General features: G+C 42.6%; 3 protein-coding genes across 3 annotated transcripts; 1 reads left to right on the top strand and 2 right to left on the bottom strand.

Moving 5' to 3' along the window:
* Positions 1–2086: 2086 nt before the first annotated feature.
* On the bottom strand, positions 2087–23372 carry gatb (glutamyl-tRNA(Gln) amidotransferase, subunit B). The gene is made up of 13 exons (XM_015975055.3): positions 23073–23372; positions 14657–14810; positions 14462–14575; positions 8727–8925; positions 8107–8229; positions 7882–7995; positions 5646–5730; positions 4562–4606; positions 3813–4005; positions 3500–3633; positions 2616–2694; positions 2403–2537; positions 2087–2327 (listed from the first exon to the last, which is right to left on the bottom strand). Exons 1-13 carry the CDS (start codon positions 23210–23212, stop codon positions 2190–2192), a joined length of 1653 nt encoding a protein of 550 aa, XP_015830541.1. The 5' UTR covers positions 23213–23372; the 3' UTR covers positions 2087–2189.
* Positions 19814–21703, bottom strand: LOC139070528 (piggyBac transposable element-derived protein 4-like). Its single transcript, XM_070552868.1, has 4 exons — positions 21535–21703; positions 20765–21424; positions 20425–20669; positions 19814–20338 (listed from the first exon to the last, which is right to left on the bottom strand). The coding sequence occupies exons 1-4, from the start codon at positions 21701–21703 to the stop codon at positions 19928–19930; spliced, it is 1485 nt and encodes a 494-aa protein (XP_070408969.1). The 3' UTR covers positions 19814–19927.
* Positions 23256–24135, top strand: dctpp1 (dCTP pyrophosphatase 1). Its single transcript, XM_015975056.3, has one exon. The coding sequence runs from the start codon at positions 23462–23464 to the stop codon at positions 23936–23938; it is 477 nt and encodes a 158-aa protein (XP_015830542.3). The 5' UTR covers positions 23256–23461; the 3' UTR covers positions 23939–24135.
* The last annotated feature ends 1726 nt before the right edge of the window (positions 24136–25861 follow it).

Genomic DNA, 25861 nt, shown 5'->3' on the forward strand with positions numbered 1-25861 from the left:
GGGGTGGAGGGTCTGAGTTTGGAGTATTCGGATGTTCCCTGGAGGTGGGTTCACTGGGGATGTCTGGAACTGGGGGGCCGTTGCCCCCCTCTGGAGGTGCTTGGGTTGCCTCGGGGGGTGGACTACTGGCGGTTGTTAGTGGGGGCCCCTTGGAGGTCTTGGTGGTGGCCATGGGTCACTGCCTGGCGGCTGCATTGCCCCTGGGCGGGTCTGGGTGGGGGCCTGGGGGCTCGGGGTGTTGGGGTGGCTGGCTCCGTGTGGGGATCTGGGCGGGGCCTTGGGGGTCGGGTCCTGACATGTATGCTGCCGGGAAGAAGGCAGGAACATGCAGCAGTGCCTGGCCCGGGTTCAGGGGCCTTGGGTGGACCTTGGCTCCTCTGCTGTCCCATCACAGGGGAGGGGGAGGACCCAACCTTACCTGGATGTCCTATGTCTTATATATTCTGGAAGTTGTGCAAATGCAGGGATGGGCATAGATATTCTGCTGGGGTGGGGCTGGATTGGTGCCCTCACAGACTCCGTGAGGCTTTGTAATGCTGCTGCTTTGGGCCCTGGTAGGATGGGCTGGGGTCTACATGCCCTGGGCGGCAATTTGACAACAGAGGTGCCTATTGGGGCCAGTGGGGGAGCTGGCGCCCTGGAGGGCTAAGCCCAATCAGCCATTCCTCCCCATCCCCGCATATTTCTCTCCTCCTGCTCCCTCACATCATCACACAAACATGCACATAGGACCTTGGGGGTGGACAAGTCAGGGAGTGCGGGTATGGACCCCATTTCCGCATTCCTGTGGCAACCTGCCCCCCAATTTTATTTGCACCTTATAGACTTCCACCGACGACATTCCATGCAAACACACACTTAGGAGTGAGCACATTCAACGGCATTTGGCAGGGGGATTTCTCAGCCCCTCCCAAGTGCCGGTGCCCACTTCCAATTTTAAACTGCACTTAGACACCGAGGGCTGTGGGTGCAAGTGGGGTGGTGCGGTGGCATCAGCTGGCATAGGCCAGACAATGCCTGCACTGCCCGCTCACCACAGCCATGGAATACACCTCATGGCTGAATGCTTGTCACCAGCATTCAGACATCAATTCTGCTTGCTTCACAGCCAGACAGGACACCGTGAAAAAAAAAAAGTCAAAATGTGCCTGGAAATACTCAATAATAACTAGACTCTGCAGGAGCTGTGTTCGGTGCGACCTACGCCATGTTCACATAAACCGGAAGTCTTTTATGTGAAACTTATCGCGACACCTACAAATGTAAATATGATTGTCAGATTAGCTGATGAGTCCTTTTTCTTTGGTTGTTGTTGCACTTTATCAGCGCTTTCATCCCACGGTGCCACTCCGACCATCCAGACAACACCGCAGAGGGATAAAACCGGTTTGTACTTCATAGTTTCAAATTCCAAAGATTTCTTGAATGTTCATAATTTCAGGCTGTTACGTGTCGATGTTTGAGAAAAAAGAATGCATATTTGAATAAAGACAATCAGAGATATCTGAATGTGTTCCCCCTTTTTGCCGTTTGATAAGAAGGGAAAATGTCAGATACACTTATGTACCTTTAAAGAACGAGATAAACACCTGATCGTTCCACATGAAATCGGGGAAAATGCATCTATCAGTAAATTATTACAGCTCTGAATGTCTGTCCTGTCATGTGAGGTAAGCATCTACGTTTCTGATCTCCATACGGGAGCAGAAGTCTTCCACCAACTCATGGACGAACTGAACTAAACCACCTTCAACCATAAAGCAGAAGATCCGCTGACACCTGAGAAGAGGCATCACTAGAGTGTGTGACAAGCTCATAACATGCTGTGAGCACCAGGGGGGGCTCACTGACCACCATAAAGTGGATCACTGTGTCAGCAGTTTCCTCTTTTGACTCACAAATGACCATGAAGGCCAGTCTGCCAGGAGCTAATGGTGCATTAAGTCATATGATTAGTGTTGCGTTAAATTATGTGCATATCCTTCCAGCGGAAACAGTCTTGAGCCCCAGTTATCAAGCATCCCTTACTCTAAAAAGTCTGTTGTTCTTGCAGCTTGAGCGTCTTTGCTCTTAGCCAATAACAAACTGGGATGAAGCAACTTTATTAGTTTTCAACACAAACATATACACACACAGATTTGTTTTCTAATTACATTTTAAATTTTCATATTTTAGCCATAACGATGTCCTCAGCACCCACCACCGCGAGTCTTCTGCTTCAGGATCTCCATCACCAGGACTGGGTCAGCTTTCCCTCTGAGTTCCCTCTGAACCAGGCCCATTAGCTTGTTCAGAACTTTAGCGTTTCCATTTCGGATGGCATGAACCTGAAATCAGGTAACCCCAAAATATCACAACGCTTCAAATAAAATTCTACGTTTACTTGTGATCTCAAATCTGACCTCTGTTGGGTGAGAATCCACCACTTTCTGGCAGATGTTGTGCAGCTGTGTGGCGTCACTCACAAGCCCCAAATCCTGCTCCTGGATGACCTGCTCGGCCGTCTTACCTGATGAGCCCCACATCACCTGGAACACCTAGAAGAAAAGCATCAGCTGCTTAGCGTCTGCTCACAAACTGAGAGGGTAACTACACAGTCTGTGGAGCAGACCGACCTGCTTGGCACCTGAAGAGGAGACGCGTCCTGTTTCCTGCAGCTCCAGCAGCTCGGCCAAGGCAGCTGGAGAGATCGGGCTGAAATCAAATTAAGGGCCAATTTAATCACACTTTAATAGATGGACTTGGATTAGTGGAATAAATGATGGGGGAGATTGGGAGAGACAAAGTGGGGTGAAAGGACAAAAACAGTAATGAGACTAAAAAGTTTTAGTCTTCAAAAGGCAAGTCAGTCTTGGCCAAATGCCTCAGACAGGACACAGTGGGACATCCATCCTCATCAGCTCAAGTTGTTTCAGTTACATCAGAGGGGACACGTTCCTCAGGTTACCCTGCACCTGCTCTGGTGGAAAACACCATTAACGTACAACCACGAATGAACAAAAAAGGCCATTGCCTGGCAAAGGCAAAATATTCCTAAACAATTAAATTACAAGGGGTGGGCCTAGAAATGTTTATAAGGGGGTTTCCCCCAGCTGCTTGCCCACCCGCCAGGCTAAGCGACTTGCCCCGCCCCCCTCTCCGACCCTACCGTGTCCGCTGACATGAACGGCGCAGCGAAACTACAGCCCTCCATCAGCTGAGCGCTCCACTAACTTCATTAGTTTCAGTGTTGGAATAAACTACAGACTCAGTTTAAACTCTTGATGCATAAACTACCTAGGCTCTTCTAATCCCAGCGTTTCCCCGTCGGCTGCTAAAGCAGTTAATAGGGGTAGGAGACTATTTTCACATTCAGCCGGCGTGTGACTGAACGTGTCAACTTGACCTTGAAGAGGAGAGAAACTGAAATGATTGAAAACTTGTTGATCAGGTAAAAGCTTCCAGGTGAAAACACCAGTAATTCACATCATCAGTACTGCTTTGTTTGTGTGTTTCTCACCTCTGGCTTACACTCATGTCCTGCTGCTTGAGCTGACCCAACAGCTCGTTCATCACCCAGCCAATCACCTTCCTGGGCTCCTTCCTGGTCGCCTTCATCACCTCCTCAAAGTATTCCATCAGCCCTTCCTCATTCTGCAGCAGCAACACAGTGGGGAAGCTTTATTTTGAATGTCATTTAGCATACATTTAACTTAACTGGGGTTGAATCAGTCTTCTGCAAACACAAACATCTCACTCCACTCTGACCTGAGGGTTTTATGAGCCACACAGCTACAGCGCGAACGCTTGTTTTCAGACACTTCGTAACTCACCACCAGAGTGAAGCTGTGCTCTGGCAGGATGCCGTACGCCTGCACCAGATGCTCCCTTTTGACGCTGGGTAACTCTGGCAGCCCTTCCTTTATCTTCTGCACCACCACCACCTGGCTGGAGTCCACGCCAGGGGGCAGTGTAGCGTTATCCTCGAATACAATCAGAGGGGGCAGGTTGGGCTCCGGCATGAACCTGGAGAATGGGAGGAGAGGAGACTTATGATGAACTCAGAGGTAAAATGGACGGTTTTTGTTGTAATGCTGTAGAAAACACTGCTGCTTTTCACTGGCTCCCTCAATCATGACAATCGATTCTCCTTCAACCTGTCCGTCAATCAATCCACCTTCTGTGCTGAAAACACACACACACACACACACACACACACACACACACACACACACACACACACACACACACACACACACACACACACACACACACACACACACACACACACACACACACACACACACACACACACACACATACACAAACACACACACACCAGGGTTTTTACATCAAGTGGTTCTCAAGGCTCTCAACCCGGACCCTCTCACACTGATGATAAGCTCAAACACTAAAATATGCTCGATAATACTTTCTCACCTCCTGAGAGTTTCACAAGAGTTTTAAAAACTTTTAAGTATTTAAAAGCAAAGCACTCATGAAGCTTAGAAACTTCAAGGCTTTTACAGGATTTTAATGGTTTAGAAGCACACAGGACTGGAAAAAACAAACCCCATCTCACCGGTAATCCTGGAGTCCCTCTTTGTCCCTCATTGGGATGGTCTCCCTGAAGGTCAAACATGTATCACATTAAAATAAATGTGATAAAAACAGCGTGGTAGATAAAAGAGAGTAAAATTGATAAAGAAAACAAAAAAGTAGAAAAAACTTATTTAGGAAGAGGAAGTTAGCAGCCACCCATGACTTCACTTCCCTTAAACGGTCCAATAACGCAGATGCAGAGCCTTCTGCTCCCCGAGACAAAATAATAGAGGACCATGTCATTAAAAAAGTCACTCATGCATAAAAGTGGGACCAACAGTGATCTTTTACTTTTTTATGTATTTTTTGGCGATTTGACTGGTTAGATTTTTTATTTGTTGCATAAATACAGTTTAATAAAATAGAGAAAAGGAAGAATGGCTGGAGCAAACATAGTTAAATAGATGCAAACAAAAAGAATGAAAGTTTTCACAAAAAAATGTCTTCTTCAGAGTTTTGTTTGCACATATTAACTATATTCAGGACAGTTCCTTTTCTCTTTGTTGATGTCGCTTGGGCTGTCGGAGCACCTGTGCTGGATGATGTGCTTTTCTATTACAGTTCAATAAAACTTTAGCCAGCTTAAAAAGGGGAAATCCTAAGAGGAAAGAAATTTTTTTTGGACATTTCAGGATATCTGCCCTTTGTTAAAAACTAAAATGATCATTTAAATAAAATAAAACAATGAATGAACATGTGTGCAGGGATTTCCTTCACCCTGGTTGTTTTTAAATGTGCACCATCAGATCTGGAGCCAGACTGATCAGAAAGAGTTGTGCTGCTCGACAGGCCCTCGCCGTGCACCTGGAACATGCGAGCGCTTGTGTGAAGCAGCCAGAGCCCTAGAAGATCAAGGCCTCAGATGCGTGGCAGCGGACTCATTTAGTTAGCTACGAGCTGCACATAGCTCACAGATAACGCAGGCCGACAGCAGCATCCAAATGGCTCTATTCATCATCATTACTACAATGGTTCATCCTCAGCAAGGCTTGGGACTAATGAAGCGGGCAGCGATCCCAGGCTGAGGGTGTTGGCTTCACGGTGCAGCTTTTTCATCCACTTACCCTGATTTGGAATCATATGCCCGGGTCTCATTGTGCACCGTCCCTCCTCTCTGCATGACACCAATCTGTCTCTGGATCTCGTAGTCTGGCGAGGAAACACGGACACAATAGCATCCATGTTTTTTATTCGGTGGTAAATGCCAAACACCTGCTGGTAATCCTCGTGTCCCTGACTTCTGTCCAATTATAACTCTGACAAAAATAAATGTTTTTCCTAATGGCTGTTAAATGCCACTCCTGCAGCAGGATAAAAGTGGCTCGTGGCTTTATTTGGTCAATCATTCTAAGGATGTGTCACAACTTGTTTGCAATGATTAAACTTTCTGTCTGGGACTCAAATCCACCTCCGTCAGTGAAACTACAGCTGATGTAGTAGATGAAGGAAGTCACTTATCTGTAATCTCACGTCTAACTCTGCACGACTGGCTGTCACGGTGTTACTCAACAAGTTCCTGTCAAAATCAGCCTCGCTGGCTTAGAAAAACATATTTTTAAAAAACTGTTTATTTTTCGAATCAAAACTAAGATAGCTGAGTTGTAGTTGTGAAGATGTAAAGTCTGGAATTAAAGGGGACATTTTATAAAGCTCACATTTGTTAAAGGTTCTCTAGAAATAAGTTTTTCTACAACTATAAACCGTTATTTAAGCTTCTACATATGATATGAAACATTGTTGTGGCTCACAATGACCCAGGAGTCCCGTCTAACGGCCACATACAATCCCATAAGAGAGCATTACCATGAAAAGACCGGTTTGTCGGCCAGGACATGAATATTGAACAAACTTTCTTCTGATTGGCCGGTTCACCCCAGCTGGCCAATGTCCAGGGGAGGGGTGGATGGATGGATGGTGGAAAAAGAGGAAAAAAGTTAGTTTATTGTAGGTTGTCTTGCAGGGGTTTATGGATGCGCGTGTCTGGTCGATGCTGGGGTGGGGTGGACAAGTACCACAAGGACCAGGAGGACAACGGCCACAAGCTGTGGATCTATCTGGCATTGATTTAAAGTTTAGATATTCCCAGTACATCCTGGAAAGTGAGTGCTTCAACATTCTTCTTTGTTGTTTTTCTCTTGTCCAACAAAGGCATTAGTAGCTGGGGCTAGAATTAACAGTAGCTCAGACTAGCATTAGCTGTAGCTCTGGAAAGCATGAATAATAGCTCAGGCTAGCTTTAAGAGGCCCTGGTTAACATTATAGTAGCTTTGGATAGAGTTACCAGTAGCTCTTACTACGGTTAGTGGTAGCTCTGGCTTAGCAGTTGCTCGAGTTAGTGTTAACATTCACTCAAGTTAGCGTTATAGTAGCTCGAGCTTAAGGTGAACAGTAGCTTCAACTAGTGTTGGGAGTAGCTCAGGCTAGTGTTAGCACAAGCTCAAGCTAGCAGTAGCACTAGTTCAAGCTAGCATTGTTTTGGGTTCAGCATTACCACAACCAATGTTTATGGACCCTTTGCACCTACGTCACCTAATCACATGGGTCCGCCATATTGGTTGGTAAAAGCATGTAAACAGTGAGCAACACGAGTACTATATGAAGAGAAAAGTAGTGCCTGAGATTGTTTTGTTGTTGTTGTTTTTGTAATGTTCAACACGGCTTAACTAGTTCAACCCCAGTTTAGTTATTGGAAAAAGTAGAGCCCCTTAGTGGGGTAACAGAGAGGAAAAGTGGCGACTGAGGTTGTTGATGTTTGGCCAGTTTAGTCTGGTTTCTACTAGTTCAAGCCCAGTTCACTTGTGGGTAGATTTAGCACACCTAGTGGGACTCATAGAGAGCCGTATTTACAAAGTTAAGTGTTTACTAGTTTACAAACGTTAGCTTACGTTCTCCCTGCTGCTGTTCATTGATGTAAACAAGCGGCCGACTTCTCCAGAATTCACCCCGCTGGATTTACAACATCATGTGATAAACAGTTTCACTTTGACCTGGAGCTGGTTAAAGAAGTTTGGAACGCTACCAGTGTTTGTCCCTGATGGTGTCACCAGGTTTAGATGCTAGTCACACACCGAGGCGGGACATGCTATCTAACGGTGGCGCTCATCTTATTAAATAAATAACGTAGTTTAAACCACGTAATCCTACACTGGAACAATGTATATTATGACCATAGGAGACAGAGACAGCAGTGGCTCCTTGGTACGCTACACTAGACACCCCAAGCTGCCGTTATACAACAAGGTGAATGTGGTTTTAAATTCTAGGACATCTTTAATATTTTTATATTTTTGGTTATCCTACCTATAGCCCTGGCCAGATATCGGATGCTGTTGATGTTTTTCACCTCCGTCCTGACTCCCAGCGGCTCTCCTGGTCTGTGTACAGACACATTAGCATCCACTCTCAGCTGGCCCTCTGAGGATGAAGGAGCACAGAGGTGCATACACAAGGAGAAATAATTTTATGTTTAGAAATGTAGCGGCTTGTGGAGAAAACACAGAGATGCACACAGAATGATTTCCATACCAGACATGTTGCCCTGACAGGTACCCAGGGCTTGCAGGATGAGCTGAAGCTCTCTGACAGCTGCAGCAGCCTCCTCTCCACAGCTCATGTCTGGCTCCATCACCAGCTCCATTAGACCTACACCTGATGCATGTGGAGAGCTGTGTTTTACATCCGCTCTGAGGCAAACCTAAACTCTCGTTTTATTAAGAAACTTTAGGTTTCATCTCAAACTTTTTATTTTGCACATAACAAGTTTGAATGCTATAAAGTCTATTTAAAGTCTAAAAAGCTTCAGAAACTGGTTGCATCTGACAAAACTGTTCTAACAGTTTATGGATTCATCCTGTGACCAATCAGTGTAAGTGAATCAAAAACCACCAACAAAAAGACTTGTTAGGAGACTTCTTTGATCTCACATAGGTGTCAAACATCAGAAACTTTGGAGGAACTGAAGGTTTTCTCATCCCTAACATTTGACTTTAGACAGTTTCAACAATGCTGGAAGAATCTTCTGGAAAACAATGAGTCTATTTCTGGAGAATAAGCTGCTCTACTTGGCTGCGGCGCCACCGCGGAAGCCAAATCAACACTGATCTGTCCCACACATCTCATTTGTTGGGAGGAAGCAGCTCACTAACCTGCTCTGTTAAGATCTATGAGCGTCTGGCTGTGGACGTCATCGTGCAGACTCTTGCCGCTGTCCTGCTCCAGCTGGATCTGCTTGATCTGCACGTGCTTCCTCACCACCTGGCTTCTCTTCTTCCCTCCAAGGAAGCTGTAAGTCAGCACGCCGTCGACTGCAACGGGCCGGCGTTGCTGAGTGATCTGGTATCCGGCCTGATGAAGAAGGAAATTTAAAATGTCTAATATTAAAACAATTCAAAAGCTCCTTCTCTTTGTGATGCATTTCATGTTCTTAAATATCCAAGCCTGTTTAAGGTAATGTGCAAACTTTCCGACTCCAGTTAAGACCAAATGTCAGAACAACACCTGAAATGGGAAATCGGCCGTGTGTTTATGTGAAAGTGAGGTGGGCTGTAATGATGGTGGAGGAGTGACGATGTTCTACTCACTAAACTTAATATATCATGTACACTCCCTTTTCCTGTGGCCCTGAGCAGTCCTTTCTAATGTTGCCACGGCAACCGCATCACAAGAACTAAGCATCAATCACAATTTTGTTAAAGAGAGCGAGGGCGTGGGAGAAAAAGAAGTGGGGGTATTAGTCACTGGCTTTCTGTGCAGTGACACAATAATTCACCTCCACACAAGAAAAAATAAACTAATTGAGGATTTATCTTATTACTCTCATTTTGTGGTGGATTTGTTCTTTAAATCCTTCAAATTTGGCAGATGTTGCCAGAAATTTCTTGTTTATCCACTTAAATCTGTTTTAGGATTTTGTCTCTGCAAGTAAAAAAAACAAACATCTCAAAATGTCCTTTGAGCTCCAGCTTTAAAAACCCGTCCCCTGAATGTGGTGTTCTCTGTTAACTGGAGCGTTTGTAGCTGCTCTGTCTCCTGACTTCAGTCTGAGCTTTGATTTCTGTCTTTCATTGCACACATCCAAATATTTTCACACAGAACAGACAAACACATCCTTTAGATGTTTAATATCTAATGGAGATGTTAATCATCTAGATAGGAGTGGAGCCGCTTCGGCACGTTATTAAAACACCGTTTTTGAGGTTTGTCATTTAAAATGTCTTTGTCCTTTTATCTTCACATTTTAATGTATTTTTTTTCTTTTTTCATCAATTTTAAATTTGATCTTTTTAATATCTTTTTTTTTCTTCTGAAGCACCTCGTGATTTTTATCTTGAGAGGTCCTATAAAAACATTATTTATTCTTCTAATTTGGAGCAAATTATATAAGATGGACTGCAGTATTCATCTTGTTAGCTGTGGTAGCCTAGACATTTTAACCAACCAGCAGCATTATTATTTAGATTTTGCTCGGCAGGTCGATCTAGCCCCGCTCCATCATAGCCTCAGCAGATCTACCATCAGCCTGAACAATTTTAGGTTGGGACAATCAACGTTCTATAGAGAGACAATGGGTTGGCTCAGCTGAACTGTGACTGAGAAAAACTACAAAGATGGTGTCGGCTCAAGAACGGTGCTCATTTTAAACGGCTTTGGCATCAACTTTGTGTGATTTAGACCTGGGCTTGTCTTTAGCCCTTTTTAGAAGACACACCATGCCGCCACGGTGTGAAAGCGTTGTGGCGACACGACAACGTGGGACACTTTTGCTACATTCGTTCTACCACGCTTGGTAGTAATATTGCTGCAACACCTGATTTGTGAATGCATATTACACTTTGGTGCAACATGAGTGCAGAGTTGCTGCCAAGCTCCGGCCAGCAACTAAATTTATAAATAAACGTAAACACAGGCAGCAAGTTTGGCTTTTGTTAACAGAACCAGCTGAGATGATGAACTGGGTTGTTTCATAAAAGAGGCTTCAGACATGAGCAGGAGGAACCTAAAGCAGAATGAAGAAAGAATGACATCCTGTGGTCAAATGTGGGTACTGCAGTCCATGTTTCTAAACATCCCACTTCGTATGTTGCATGCTGTTGCCTGTTACAGCCAAGAGCCGGAAGATTCTAGATGACAAGCAAAGATGAGTCTTACACAGTGAGCTGATAAGTTAATAAATACATTTCATTGTAATATTGAGGTTTTGGTAATTGAAAAAGTAGTTTGAGTTATTTTCAAAGCTGACTATTTTTTCACCATTAGCGATGTTAGCTCATCGTTAGCCGCTAGCGTTGTGATTTAAACCTATTAAACTGGTTTGTGTAACACTGAGACACATCACTTAGTGGAAGCAGCTGATGAGTTTAATGGAAATAATTTTAAATCAGCAGGAAGTGTTCTTCATTTGGCCAGAAACCATAAAAAATTTAAAGAATGAGCATTGGGTTTGCAGATGATTTTTAAACACATATTAGGCTTCAGGGAACTAAAATAAGCTTTCCTGCTGATGTCAATGAAAAATAAAAACTGTAATTATGCGTTTTCATCCCTGCTGTGTTCAGAATCTGAACAAGATAAGCTAAACGTCCAGATGTCCAAAAAAATACAAAATAAAAAACTCCTAGAGCTTCTGGACAAAGTTTAAAATGTCATGCCTTTTCTTTTCCTGGAGAGATGATAGTAAAAATATGCACAGCTGCTTCCTTCCAGCAGCCACACACACTGACTAGAAAACAACCCATGAGTATCTTTCAGTCTGATCACATCTTACCAGACACAAAATAAGGAACTGTTTCACGCCACTTCTGAGCAGTTTTATTACAATACGAGCAGACATCTTTGGTTAATAATTACACTCCTTATTATCCTGCCTAGAGCTGCATAATCTTTTAGGGCAGGATGGGTTTTAAAAATTCAGAATGTTAAACTCTCCAACACCTTCTGTCAGAGGATTTCTTTATTTTTTAGGAAAAGGTCTCTGCAGGGTAAGTCACTGTGGAGCAGCCATGACATTTAGTCTTTTCCTATAAAATGTCACTCATAATGCCAGAGAAATTAGCCGCGGGCTCTGAGGGGCTGTGAGACCTGGATGGGCCAGTGCTTCATTACAGGAAGCAGAATGAGCTCCAGTCGGGCAGAACCGGGACATTTTTAGCAGAATCACAGAGATTTCCACACATGTTTTCTCTGGTGTTGGGATTTGCTTTTACTAAACTTTTCTTTCTGCTTTTGGTCTCTGCTTTGAGTATGATAACATACTGGTAACATAACAGTAGCATAGAGAATGTGTTGTTAAGGTGGGGTTTGCTCATCATGTCTGAAAGTGAAAAAAAGAGAAATCTTTACATTTCTCTTAAACCCACTGACAACAAACGAGCTTTCATTCATTTTTAACTGTTTGTTCATTCATTAGCAGTCTTGCCAGGAGGTCCCAGAACACTCGTAGAGCTGATGATGGTTAGTCAAGCCTTGAAAACCCAAATCAGCCAGCGCTGGACCCATGAAACGCTGATCCTAATTATTAAAAAATAACGATATAAACCAGGCTTTGCAGCCCTAACAAGATTAATTCTAAGATCTCTGCAGATAAAAGACTAAGAAATAAAAGATTAAAGTTAATGATAGAGTTCAACTGTGCTTCTCTAGAGCAGCGGTGTCCAATCTTGGTCCTTGAGGGCCACCGTCCCACAAGTGTCAGAAGTTTCTCTGCTTCAAAGCACATGCTTTTAATCAGTAGACATGAGCGGCACTAAATCAATGAGACAGTGAAAAGTTGACCCCCCCCCCCCCCACACACACACACACACACACAACTGATTCACAAATTATCAGGAGAAGCATGAAGAGATGCAGAAATAAGAGAAATTTTAAAAGTGCACAGAAGTCAAGAGCGGGTGAGAAAGTAAAGTAAGAAAGACAAGTCTCCATTAGCTGCTTCAGTAAGGCGTTTATAACCTACACGACTATTCTTATCAATGTAATTGCAAAGAAGAACGATGAAGTAATAACAAATGGTGGAACTATACTTATCTTCTGTGGTGAAACTCTGTTACTGAAGTACATGGGGCAAAACGTGATGTGAAAGTTCTCCCAGATGAGAGAGGCCAGTACTTTTCATCACGGGTGTACCTCATTATATGAGACAAAATGAGAGAAAAATCCAGAAAATCACGTTGTCTGACTTTTTTAATTATTTATTTGCAAATTATGATGGAAAATAAGTATTTAGCCATTAACAAAGGTCCATCTCAATACTTTACTACTTGTTGGCAGTGACAGAGGTCAAACATTTTCTGTAAGTCTTCACAAGGTTTTCACACACTGTTGCAGGTATTTTGGCCCAATCCTCCATGCAGATCTCCTCCAGAGCAGTGATGTTTTGATGATGTCTCTGGGAAACAGTCTGAACTCCAAAGATTTTCTATGGGATTGAGATCTTGAGACTGTCTAGACCTCTCTAAGACCTTGAAATTCTTTACAAAGCCACTCCTTCGTTACCTTGGTGGTGTGTTTGGGGTCATTGTCATGCTGAAAGACCCAGCCACATTTAATCGTCAATGCCCTTGCTGGTAGAAGGAGGTTCTCACTCCAGATCTGATGATACATGGACTCATTCATTTTTTCCTGTCCATGGATCAGTCGTTCTGGTCCCTTTGCAGAAAAACAGTCTTGTACTACAGTATGCCTGGTGTTCTTTGGATGCAACTCAGCATTCTTTCAATCATGAGTAGAGCTTTTACCCATAAAGTTCTAATTTGGTTTCATCTGACATTCTCCCAGTCCTCTTCTGGATCATTCAAATGCTCTCTAGCAAACTAGAAGCTGCACATGTACCGACTTAACCCTCTGATGCATGAATTATGAGATCTTCAACCATGATCTTTTAAACAATTTTTTTCATTCATCTTTAGGTGTGAATAAAAAAATTTCAACAAATATTTTTGTAATATTTTGTTAATTTACTAATAATTTATTACATGTCCATCTCAGTGGACAGCGTGCATTCTGAACATGAAATTTGGTGGCTTGACTTACTGAAGTCCAAATGGAGGGGCTCACATGCAATAAAGTCTTCAACAGACGTGCTTAATAGCAAAAATAAAGAAATAACAATTTTGAGTACCTGTCCACTGTAGTGACCATTATGCATCAAAGGGTTAAGCACAGGGACATGTTTGGCACTGCAGGATTTGAGTCTCTGGTGGTGTCGTGTGTAACTAATGGTAGCCTTAGTAACTTTGGTCCCAGCTCTCTGCAGGTCATTCACCATGTCCGCCAGTGTAGTTCTGGGATTTATGCTCACCATTCTTGTGATCATTTTTGACCCCACAAGGTCAGATCTTGCATGGATCCCCTGATCAAGGGAGATTATCAGCGGTCTTGTGTGGTCTAATAATTGCTCCCACGATTGATTTCTTCACACCAAGATGCCCACCTCCTGCAGATTGAGTCTTCCCAGCCTGGTGCAGGTCTACAGTTTTGTTTCTGGTGTTCTTTGACAGCTCTTTGGTCTTGGCCATGGAGTTCAGAGTGTGACTGATTGAGCTTGAGGACAGGTGTCTTTTATACTGATGAACAGGTGCCATTAATAAAGGTAACAGATGGAGGACAGAGGAGCCTCTTACAGAAGAAGGTACAGGTCTGTCAGAGCCAGAAATATTGCCTGTTTCTAGGAGACCAAATACTTTTTTCAATAAATTAAAAGTCAGAAAATGTGATTTTCTGGATTTTTTTCCTCATCTTGTCCCTCATAGTTGAGGTATACCTATGAAGAAAATTACAGGCCTTTCTCATCGTTGTAAGTGGGAGAACTTGCACAGTTGGAGGATGACTAAATACTTTTTGCTCCACTGTGTGTACAACAGAAGGACAAGAGAGACAAACTCACAGGAAGGTCAGCGTAAAAGTAGTGTTTCCTGTCAAAAAGGGACTTCTTATTAATGGTACAGTTAAGAGCCAGTCCGGTCATCACTGCTGCTTCAACACATCGCCTGTTGAGAACCTGTGGACAGATGGGAATATTAACTGATAATCTGGAAAAATAGAAGGTCAGCCTTTTATAACCAAGTTAAACATCACTTACTGGTAAAGTACCGGGGAGTGATGCATCAAAGAACGAAACCTGGGAGTTTGGAGGAGCTGAGAAACAAACCGGAGAGCCAGAGAAGAGCTTGCTGTTGGAGGAAATCTGGGCATGAATTTCCAAGCCAACAACTCCAACCAGCTTCTCTGAAGAGCTGAGGTGAAAAACACAAAGAGAAAAATTTATCTGGTAGCCTGAAGAAAAACAGACCAAAAACTGTAACTGTGTCTGGCTCACACATCCACTCTAATCAGATCACCTGCACTGACCCAGTTTATTAGGGGTGCTTTACAGAGAAACAAGTCCAATTCATTCAAATGACTCAAATGACAATCTGTCACCAAAGATATGCTTTAAGTGGACAAATACATCAGAGGCACACCCACAAACTTTTCATAGGGGTGGCCAGATGGGGCCAGTGAAAACTTTAACAACATTTCAGCTATTGCAATTATTATTATTATTAACAGTATTTATTGTTTTAGCACTTTAGAACAGTTTAATTTTATTTAATTAGTAACTCTGACAAAGACAGCAACGCTGAAACATTGGTTCATTTATATGCACTGACTAAATACTTTTACTTTGACCCGAGTACTCCAGCTTTGTTTTTCCACTTCAGTTTAATTTGCCTGTTTCTGTTTTAAAAATGCATTCACAAAAACCATATATTCTCAAAAATTAGCATATTGTGATAAAGTTCATTATTGTCTGTAATGTACTGATGAACATTAGACTTTCATTTACTGTAATTTCCGGCCTACAAGCCGCTATTATTTCCCTGTGCTTTCAAGCCTGCGGCCAATATCATGGTGCGGCTCATGTGTAGATTTTTGTTGGCCAACAACCACTAGAGGCACTCTCCAGCAGTAAAGTGAGACAGGCACGGCAAAACGTTATGCGCAGAAGAAGACGCTCTTTGATTTAAAGGGGCACGTTTACACATCAGACACACCCTTGTCATGGAAAACACGCGGAGGAATGCACATGCTGCAGCTTTCAAGTTAAAAGCGATCGATCTGGCCATCAAACAAGGAAACAGAGCCACTGCACGGGAGCTTGGCATAAATGAATCAATGGTGCGACGTTGGAGGCGGCAGCGGGAAGAACTCAATGTAAAAAACGACAAAAGCTTTCAGAGGAAATTAAAGCTGATGGCCGGAATTGGAAAACATTCTTGAAGACTGGGTGAACACACAAAGAGCAGACGGCCGAGGTGTTTCCACTGTGCAGATCATTACTAACCAGGCATGTTTTGTGTGCAGTTTTTATTTTCTAATCATCCAGGGCTTATTAATGCTGTGTCAGCGCTGTTCTTTTCTTCTAAACATGCAAATTAATGGTAATAACGTGTCAGTGCTGTTTTTATTTTATAACCATCCAGAAATATGAATGCTATCAGTGCTGTTTTCTTTTCTAAACTTGCAGGCACGTTCACACGTGTTTAAAATTTGTTTTGTTGAATTAAAACAACAATGAAAAACTTCCGTGTAGTGTCTTTCTGTCTAATTATCTTATGTTATAGCCGTACATGCGCTGTGCGCCGGAGACCTGCATGTGGCTGCTGCGCAGCGGCTTGTGCGGCGTGTGTGTGTAGAAAACCTTTTTTTTTTTTTGCTGGTGCGGCTTATATTGAGGTGCGCTCTATAGTCCGGAAATTATGGTATATTACATTTAGGGCTGCACGATATTAGGAAAACCTGCGATATTCGATAACAATGATTAATATTGCGATGACGATATTACTTGCGATAAATAAAAACTTAACTCAGGAACAAAAATAATCAAAACAAAGAAATAAAAAATCATAAGAATGAGAAATGCAAAAGATGCGAGGAAAAGGAAAAAGAAAATGAACAAGAAAAGGCAATCAGTGGATCCCGGGAAAAGCAGAATCAGCAGAAAGAGCTAACGAAGCTAACTCAGGTGTTTGCTAACCATAGTGCCATCCGCCTCGGGGGCAGGCATCTGACCTATGAGAACCCAGCCAATTTGGCCGAATGGGTGAAGAGCTCTATTTGATTTGTTAAAAAAACATCATCGATTGACAGAATGCATTATGTGTAGCAAACATTTGAGCTGGCCATTCATTGCAATATTTATCTGTTCTTTGCGATATGCATATTGTGCATGCTGATATCACGATAACGATATATTGTGCAGCCCTAATTAGATCCATTACACACAACTGAAGTAGTTCAAGCCTTTTATTGTTTCTAATATTGATGATTGTGGTGTACAGCTCATGAAAACCCAAAATTCCTATCTCAAAAAAATTAGCATATCATGAAAAGGTTCTCTAAATGAGCTATTAACCTAATCATCTGAATCAACTAATTAACTCTAAACACCTGCAAAAGATTCCTGAGGCTTTTAAAAGCTCCCAGCCTGGTTCATTACTCAAACCCGCAATCAAGGGTAAGACTGCCGACCTGACTGCTGTCCAGAAGGCCATCATTGACACCCTCAAGCAAGAGGGTAAGACACAGAAAGACATTTCTTAATGAATAGGCTGTTCCCAGAGTGCTGTATCAAGGCACCTCAGTGGGAAGTCAGTGGGAAGGAAAAAGTGTGGCAGAAAACGCTGCACAACGAGAAGAGGTGACCGGTTCCTGAGGAAGATTGTGGAGAAGGGCCTATTCCAGACCTTGGGGGACCTGCGGAAGTAGTGGACTGAGTCTGGAGTAGAAACATCCAGAGCCACCGTGTACAGGTGTGTGCAGGAAATGGGCTACAGGTGCCGCATTCCCCAGGTCAAGCCACTTTTGAACCAGAAACAGCGGCAGAAGCGCCTGACCTGCTACAGAGAAGCAGCACTGGACTGTTGCTCAGTGGTCCAAAGTACTTTTTTTGGATGAAATTAAATTTTGCATGTCATTCAGAAATCAAGGTGCCAGAGTCTGGAGGAAAACTGGGCAGAGGGAAATGCCCAAATGCCTGAAGTCCAGTGTCAAGTACCCACAGTCAGTGATGGTCTGGGGTGCCATGTCAGCTGCTGGTGTTGGTCCACTGTGTTTTATCAAGGGCAGGGTCAATGCAGCTAGCTATCAGATTTTGGAGCACTTCATGCTTCCATCTGCTGAAAAGCTTCATGGAGATGAAGATTTCATTTTTCAGCATGACCTGGCACCTGCTCACAGTGCCAAAACCACTGGTAAATGGTTTACTGACCATGGTATTACTGTGCTCAACTGGCCTGCCAACTCTCCTGACCTGAACCCCGTAGAGAACCTGTGGGATATTGTGAAGAGAAAGTTGAGAGGAGGAGAAGAAGAAGAAGAAAAAGAAATTCATTTCCATAGCGCCTCTCAAGATAAAAATCACGAGGCGCTTCACAAAAGCAAAAAAATGTAAAACTTAAAAAAGCATTTAGAAAATGTTTAAAAATATATTTAAAATGAGCAAAAATAGGCAATTGAGTGCATAACTGAACATTATTATTTGCAGGATGACTTTTTTTGTATTAAAACACTTATTTTATTGGTCGGATGAAATATGCTAATTTTTTGAGATAGGAATTTTGGGTTTTCATGAGCTGTACGCCAAAATCATCAATATTAGAAACAATAAAAGGCTTGAACTACTTCATTTGTGTGTAATGGATCTAATATATATGAAAGTCTAATGTTTATCAGTACATTACAGACAATAATGAACTTCATCACAATATGCTAATTTTTTTAGAAGTACTTGTATTCAAGATGTAAGGGTTCACGGGGGACTGCTGAACCGTTTCGGTATATATATGTGTGTGTGTGTATACATATATATATATATATATATATATATATATATATATATATATATATATATATATATATATATATATATATATATATATATATATATATATATGTATATATGTGTGTGTGTGTGTGTGTGTTATATATATTGTACAGGCCAGACGTTTGGACACACTTTCTCATTCAATGTGTTTTCTTTATCCCTTACCCAACGTTTAAATTTTCTAACGTTAAAGTCATTAGAGCACAAAAAAATGCACTTAGAAAGCTTCCTTTAGAAATATTATATAATATTTCATAAGTCCCAATTTTTTTACATGAATTTCATCCTTGGCTTCAGCCCTAACAAAATATAATAAAATATGTGTGTGTTTCTCAGATTTAACCCCTTCATTGCTAGGTTTATTAGCAAAACCCAAAGTTTGAAAACTGTACAAAAAATGAAAAAATCAAATCATTTTTTGTGTGTTATGTCCAGATTACCTTTTTTGTGGGTAAGTTGTCACAGCCTTGGAGTGTCACAAATAGGCATAAAAATATTTTTTGCTCACTTTGTAGTTTTTGTGTAATGTCATATTTTCTAAAATACTCACGTTAAAGTCATTAGAGCACAAAAAAATGCACTTAGAAAGCTTCCCATAGAAATATTATATAATATTTCATAAGTCCCAATTTTTTTACATGAATTTCATCCTTGGCTTCAGCCCTAACAAAATATAATAAAATATGTGTGTGTTTCTCGGATTTAACCCCTTCATTGCTAGGTTTATTAGCAAAACCCAAAGTTTGAAAACTGTACAAAAAATGAAAAAATCAAATAATTTTTTGTGTGTTATGTCCAGATTACCTTTTTTGTGGGTAAGTTGTCACAGCCTTGGAGTGTCACAAATAGGCATAAAAATATTTTTTGTTCACTTTGTAGTTTTTGTGTAATGTCATATTTTCTAAAATACTCACGTTAAAGTCATTAGAGCACAAAAAAATGCACTTAGAAAGCTTCCCATAGAAATATTATATAATATTTCATAAGTCCCAATTTTTTTACATGAATTTCATCCTTGGCTTCAGCCCTAACAAAATATAATAAAATATGTGTGTGTTTCTCAGATTTAACCCCTTCATTGCTAGGTTTATTAGCAAAACCCGAAGTTTGAAAACTGTACAAAAAATGAAAAAATCAAATCATTTTTTGTGTGTTATGTCCAGATTAACTTTTTTGTGGGTAAGTTGTCACAGCCTTGGAGTGTCACAAATAGGCATAAAAATATTTTTTGCTCACTTTGTAGTTTTTGTGTAATGTCATATTTTCTAAAATACTCACGTTAAAGTCATTAGAGCACAAAAAAATGCACTTACAAAGATGACCAGTTGAACACTTTATTAAAGCACACGAACAAAGAAAAAGTGTGTGTGTGTGTGTGTGTGTGTGTGTGTGTGTGTGTGTGTGTGTGTGTGTGTGTGTGTGTGTGAGAGAGAGAGAGAGAGAGAGAGAGAGAGAGAAAGAGAGAGAAACACAGAGGGGAGTGAGCTAACAGCTGCAGGCTGAGCACACAGCTGTTGAGTGCTCCTTGCACACAGCCTGTCCACATGCATGGCAAAAGCGTGCATGCACGCTCCTCTTCCCTCTGCAAAGGTGGCATCTTTTCTTTGTCTGCTCCTGGGCTGGACCTGGCTCCACTTGCTGCTGCACCTCCAACAGAGCTGCAGCGCTGCTGGACCACGGCAAGCGAGTGCGCCTCGCCTGGGCTGGTCTCACCATGGAGGTCCCAAGCTCCTGCAAGAACAGCCTTCGACGGATGCTCCTCTTCTGTTGGTTCCAGGCCGGTTCCACAGACAGCCACAGGACCAGGGCATTGTAGGCGCTCACATCTAACATGTTGCAGAAGAGCGACATGGGCCAACGTCTGGTCTTGCGGCGGCAGCTGTATGTTGCAACGAGCTGGAATAAAAATAAATGAATAAATAAATTACATATGCAATTAGGTTGGTGAATTATAATAAAACAAAATAAAATAAATAAATTACCTTGTCCAAGTTGTCAACTGCCCCTTTGCAGCGGTTGTAATCGATGATTACGGTCGGCTTCTGCTGCGGTCCCTCCTGGATCTGAACCTGATGGTGTTTGGTGCTGAGGAGCAGAACGTTCCGCCGGCGCTTTGGAATGTAGCTCACCGCGGTGGCGGTGGAGGTGAAGCCGAACAGGGAGGACAGAACCGCTCTGCTTTTCATCTGGAGCAGCTGTGGGGGCAACTCTGGCTTGTTGCGCCTAACTGTTCCCACAAGACAGATTTTTTTTTTAGCAGCTCCTCTCCAAGAACCAGCGAGGTGAAAAAATTGTCCGTGGTGACAGTGCGGCCGCTCAGACCCTCCGTGAGTTCCAGCACCACCCGCTTCCCTTGCCCCCTTTCTGCCGGGGCGTCTCGAGTCGTCTTGCCCAGATAGGGAATAATCCCCCAGGCATAAGAAGTGGCCACATCGCACACCACCCACAGCTTGATGCCATATTTTGCCGGTTTTGAGGGCATGTACTGCTTGAAGTTGCAGCGACCTCTGAATCCGACGAGCTGTTCATCAACGCAGACATCTTCACCGGGGTTGTAGGCGAGAGGGAGCCGGGCCGCCCAGAGGTCCCACACTTCCCGCAGGGGAGCGAGCTTGTCCTGCTGCACCAACCGGCGGGCTGCCCTGGTCAAGCGGTCATCAAAGCGCAATGTTGCAGTCAGCATGTGGAACCTTCCCAAACTCATCGTGGCTCTGAATATCGGCCTCCCCGTTTCCTCCCCACAGAGGCTGGCAGATGATTCCCCACGGGAACGGTGCACACCAGCGAGGATGAGCAACCCAAACAATGCCCGGAGTTCCACGCGGTCAACGTCTGTCCAATCGTCATATTTTCTTCTTCCCTCTATATTGGTGTATTTTATTATTACATCTAGGATTGTTGTAGTTAAAAAAAAATCGAAGCTGTCCTCAATAGTTTGGATGTAGCTGACAGCGAGGCGGGTGATCCCACAATGGCGGACGTCTGGAGCCCGAAAGGGGATCCTGGTGTCGGGGACCAGGCGATCCCGCTCTTTGATTGCCACAAAGGATGGTCCCATCTCTCCTCTGCAGCAACCACCTCCTCATCTGAACCTTCTTCCATTTCTTCCCCTGAATCAGGCCCTGGGGTAAAGGCCTGATCTTCAGCCTCTTCATCCGAACAAGAGCTGTCGTCCGTGGATGAGGATGAGGCTGACTCTCCCTCTTCCTCAAGCTGCTGAAACACCTCCAGGGCTTCATTCACATTGAATCTTCTTCTCATGGTTGCGGTTCAAAGAAATGAATCCTGATCTGAGTCTCATATATGTACTTTTAGTCAATTGGTGCACCTGTGTAAGCTGCCCCTACTGAATGTAAACAAAATTCGATTCTGCAGGAATTTGTTTTGAAAAACAAATGTATGCCTTTGAAGTTTTTCAGCCTTCATCTTAGCTTTCATCCATGCAAATGCTTTGTACTTATTGAAATAACATTTTGCAAAAGTAAAATTGTGAATGAGTATCTGAAATTTAGCAGAAAATCCTTTGATTTTTGATATATAGCATTCCTTTGATGAATATTCATGAAGTCAACAGAGTGTGAGAACCTGTGCCCCCCCCCCCTACACTCCCATGGCCCACACCTGCTCAACCACTCCAGATAATGATCACAGATCTGTCCTTTGAAGATCTGTAAAGTGCTTTGATACCTACATACACGCATGCCTGAACAATCACACACAAAGGAACACATGTCAAAATGCTATTTTGCAGAATAAGCTAATTTTGTACATTCAGTCAGGCTTATTTTTTGAAAGAACACTGAAAAAGCACAATTACCAAAAATTCAGAACACACACATGCAAACTATTGTATGGCATCTCTAAATAACACACAAACCATTTTTTTGCAAAATATGTATTATAATGGGCAGTCAGAGGTAAAGAAATACAGCTAAATCATTCAGTTTAAATGCTGGGTCAGCCATTGCCCTGCTATATATGGAGAAAGTATGCCATGTAGTGAAAAACAGTAAAAACTGCTTCTTACATTTGTGATGAGACTGTAAACACGGGCACAATCATAATTTTTTAAAATTATGCCAATATTTATGCTAATTAAAAATATATGATTTACATGAAAGTCAATGGCACAAAAAAATGCTTCAATGTGCTTAACTGTACAAAATGATTTCCACGTTTTAATAAAGTAGGTTGAATATTTTTTCAAACTTTTTTTTGTAATTCCTTCCAAAATACACATCCTCCATAAAAATTAGATAAATTGCATTAACATAGCCAAAGTTATTCACAAAAATACACGTGTCAGCACAAAAAAATGCTCTAATGTGAGGTAAGGGTTATTTTCATGACCCTTTACATTAGGAGATTCTCACTGAAGGCATCAAAACTATGAATGAACACATGCGGAGTTATGTAGTAAACCAAAAAAGGTGAAATAAGTGAAAACGTGTTTTAGATGTTAGGTAGTCCTTCAAGACTCTTGGAAAACCATTTAAGGTGACTACCTCTTGAAGCTCATCAAGAGGATGCAAAGAGTTTGTAAAGCAGTAATCAGAGCAAAGTGTGGCTATTTTGAAGAAAATATCATATAAATGCATAAACTATCCACAGAAAGAGAGGACTGTCTTACCTCTTGGTTGTGAGATGACGCTGGCTGTCGCGTTGTTTGCTGGATGTGCTACATCGTCTACGTAAACAAACATTTATGGGCAATAATATTGATAATTGTTTTATTTTATGAAGCAACTCGTTTGCAACGCAGGACGCCATGTTGTCCTTAACGGTATTTGAATTTGTGGGATTTGTAGTTTTTTATTTCATTGTAAAGCAACAACTAAGTTAACTGTTTTGAAGTGAAAACTACAAAACCCATCAGCTTAAGAACCGACCCAAACATCCTCTTAAGACTACGTCATTTCCGCTTTGTCGACCGGCGGGACTTCGCATGTGAACCGGCGTTGTTTGCCACAATTGAAAAACAGTTTTAGTAGGAGAAAAACGGACGAACTCTGCTGAAACATGATGGCAACAAACGGAAGAGAAGCTCGCGGACTAAAAGAGAACGGAGCGGTCACGGAGGAGCAGCCACACGCCAACAGGGAAGCAGTTCGACCACAGAAGTTCACTTTCAGCCCCGAGCCCACCATGGAGGATATTCGGCGGATGCAGGCCGAGTTCACCGACGAGCGGGACTGGGACAAGTTTCACCAGCCCCGTAACCTCCTCATGGCCATGGTCGGAGAGGTGGGCGAAGTGGCGGAGCTCTTCCAGTGGCGAGGAGAGGTGGCGGAGGGTCTGCCGGGCTGGACCGAGTCCGAGCGGGAGCAACTGGCCCACGAGCTCAGCGATGTTTTGATCTACCTGCTGGAGCTCGCTGAGAAGTGTCGCGTCGACCTCCCCCAAGCGGTCCTCCGTAAGATTGCTCTCAACCGGCTGAAATATCCCGCCAGCAAAGTGCACGGCTCGGCCAAAAAGTACACGGAGTACGAGGATTGAGGCTGGGGGACATTTCTGATCAGGGACGCTTCTTCCCAGCTGCTGCTGCCTGGAGTTGCTTTTGTAAACTCTACCAAAGTCCTGCTGCGGGACATCTGTCTTTCTGGGCCAGATACCTTCATAACCACGATTACTGTTTTGTATTTTACATTTTTGTCTCAGACCTAATATGGAAGATCTCATGTGCTTTCCGAGTCACTGTTAAAACATTTATTTTTGTAAAAGGAAAATACTTCTGGTCTGTTTGAAAGTTGTTGTTCATGTGACCAGTCTGGTGTATTGATGATGATTTGGAAGAAGATACTTTTCTAAATAATCTGAGTTTGTACCTTGGTTGCAGTGCAAAGGTGACCGTGATGATAAATGTTTTTTTTCTTTATCATTAATAATAGAGAATGTTGTGTTTTTATGATTAACTTCCACCAGATTTGAACAGTTTGTTTTAATCGTGATTGTTACGTGTTGTTTCTTAAAGTAAAAGTAGCTCTAAGTCAGATTTGTGTGTGTTTTATTCACTTATGTGTATTTGTGCAGTTAACTTTATCATGCACCTTTATCTATGTTTATATTTTCAGTTAGTAATTCTGTCTGGTTGAATTTTTGAAATTGAATTGATTGGTCAAAAAATGGAATCTTACATTTCAGTTTAGACATTTCCTTTTTAAATAATTAATTTAATTTATATTATGCTTCTGGCCAAGTAAGAAATTTATAATACCTAATAATAATAATGCATTGAACTTATATAGCGCTTTTCTAGACACCCAAAGACGCTTTCACACACTCTCACATTCACACACTGCCAGTGCTGGTATGTTACTTGAAGCCACAGCCGCCCTGGGGAGGTCTGACAGGCGAGGCTGCCATTTGGCGCCGTCGGCCCCTCTGACCACCACTAACACAGGCAAGTTGGGTGAAATGTCTTGCCCAAGGATACAACAGCAGGATACCCCTGGCGGGAGCTAGAATCGAACCCATGACCCTCCGATCATGAGGCAACCCGCTCTACCACCTGAGCTACTGCTGCCCCGCATTATTGGTGTATTTACATAAAATGTGGTAAATTTTATTTATATAGCACTTTTCACAGACGTAGAATCACGAAGTGCTTCACATAGATGAAAACAAAATTAAAAAAGTCATAAAATCAAAATGCTATCAAAACAGAATCAGATTAACATCAGAAAAAATAGTCATGAAATGCCTATCTCCAGCAGTCAATGGGCAATCAGGCGGGGTACACCCTGGACAGAGAGCAAGTCCATCGCAGGGCAACACAGAGACACACAGGACAAACAATCATGCACGCACACACACCTAAGGACAATTTGGACAGACCAATCAACCCAACAGTCATGTTTTTGGACTGTGGGAGGAAGCCAGAGAACCCAGAGAGAACCCACACATGCACAGGGAGAACATGCAAACTCCATGCAGAAAGATCCCAGGCCAGGAAGCGAACCCAGGACCTTCTTGCTACAAGGCAACAGCTCTAACCACTGTGCCACTGTGCAGCCTAAAATGTCATTTCCCCTGTTTGAAAATAAGCGCATTAGTGGTATCAAAAAGCTTCTTTAAAATTCACGGACATCAGATGTAAAATCTGTGTCACAAAACAAGCAGAAATAGAAAGTAGTGTTTTTATCCCCATTGACTTGCATTCATCTTCTTCATTCTTGCGGGGACCCATGGTGAGGAAGTAGGTGGGCGTGACTCAGGTTCCCTATAGCCACCCCTGACCAACTAGGAAAAAACTTGGATCCACAACATCTCGTTTTTTGCCAAAAAATAAATAAAAAACAAGTGCATTGGAAGCACATTTATAGACATGCCAGGCCTGTAGGAGGCAGTAGTTCTCTAAATTGTTGGAGTCTGCTGCATTTATTCCCTGGATGTGGAATAGTTTGGTGGTGTGCAACAACC

The sequence above is a fragment of the Nothobranchius furzeri genome, chromosome 7, assembly GCF_043380555.1.
Source record: "Nothobranchius furzeri strain GRZ-AD chromosome 7, NfurGRZ-RIMD1, whole genome shotgun sequence".
Taxonomy (NCBI): Eukaryota; Metazoa; Chordata; class Actinopteri; order Cyprinodontiformes; family Nothobranchiidae; genus Nothobranchius; species Nothobranchius furzeri.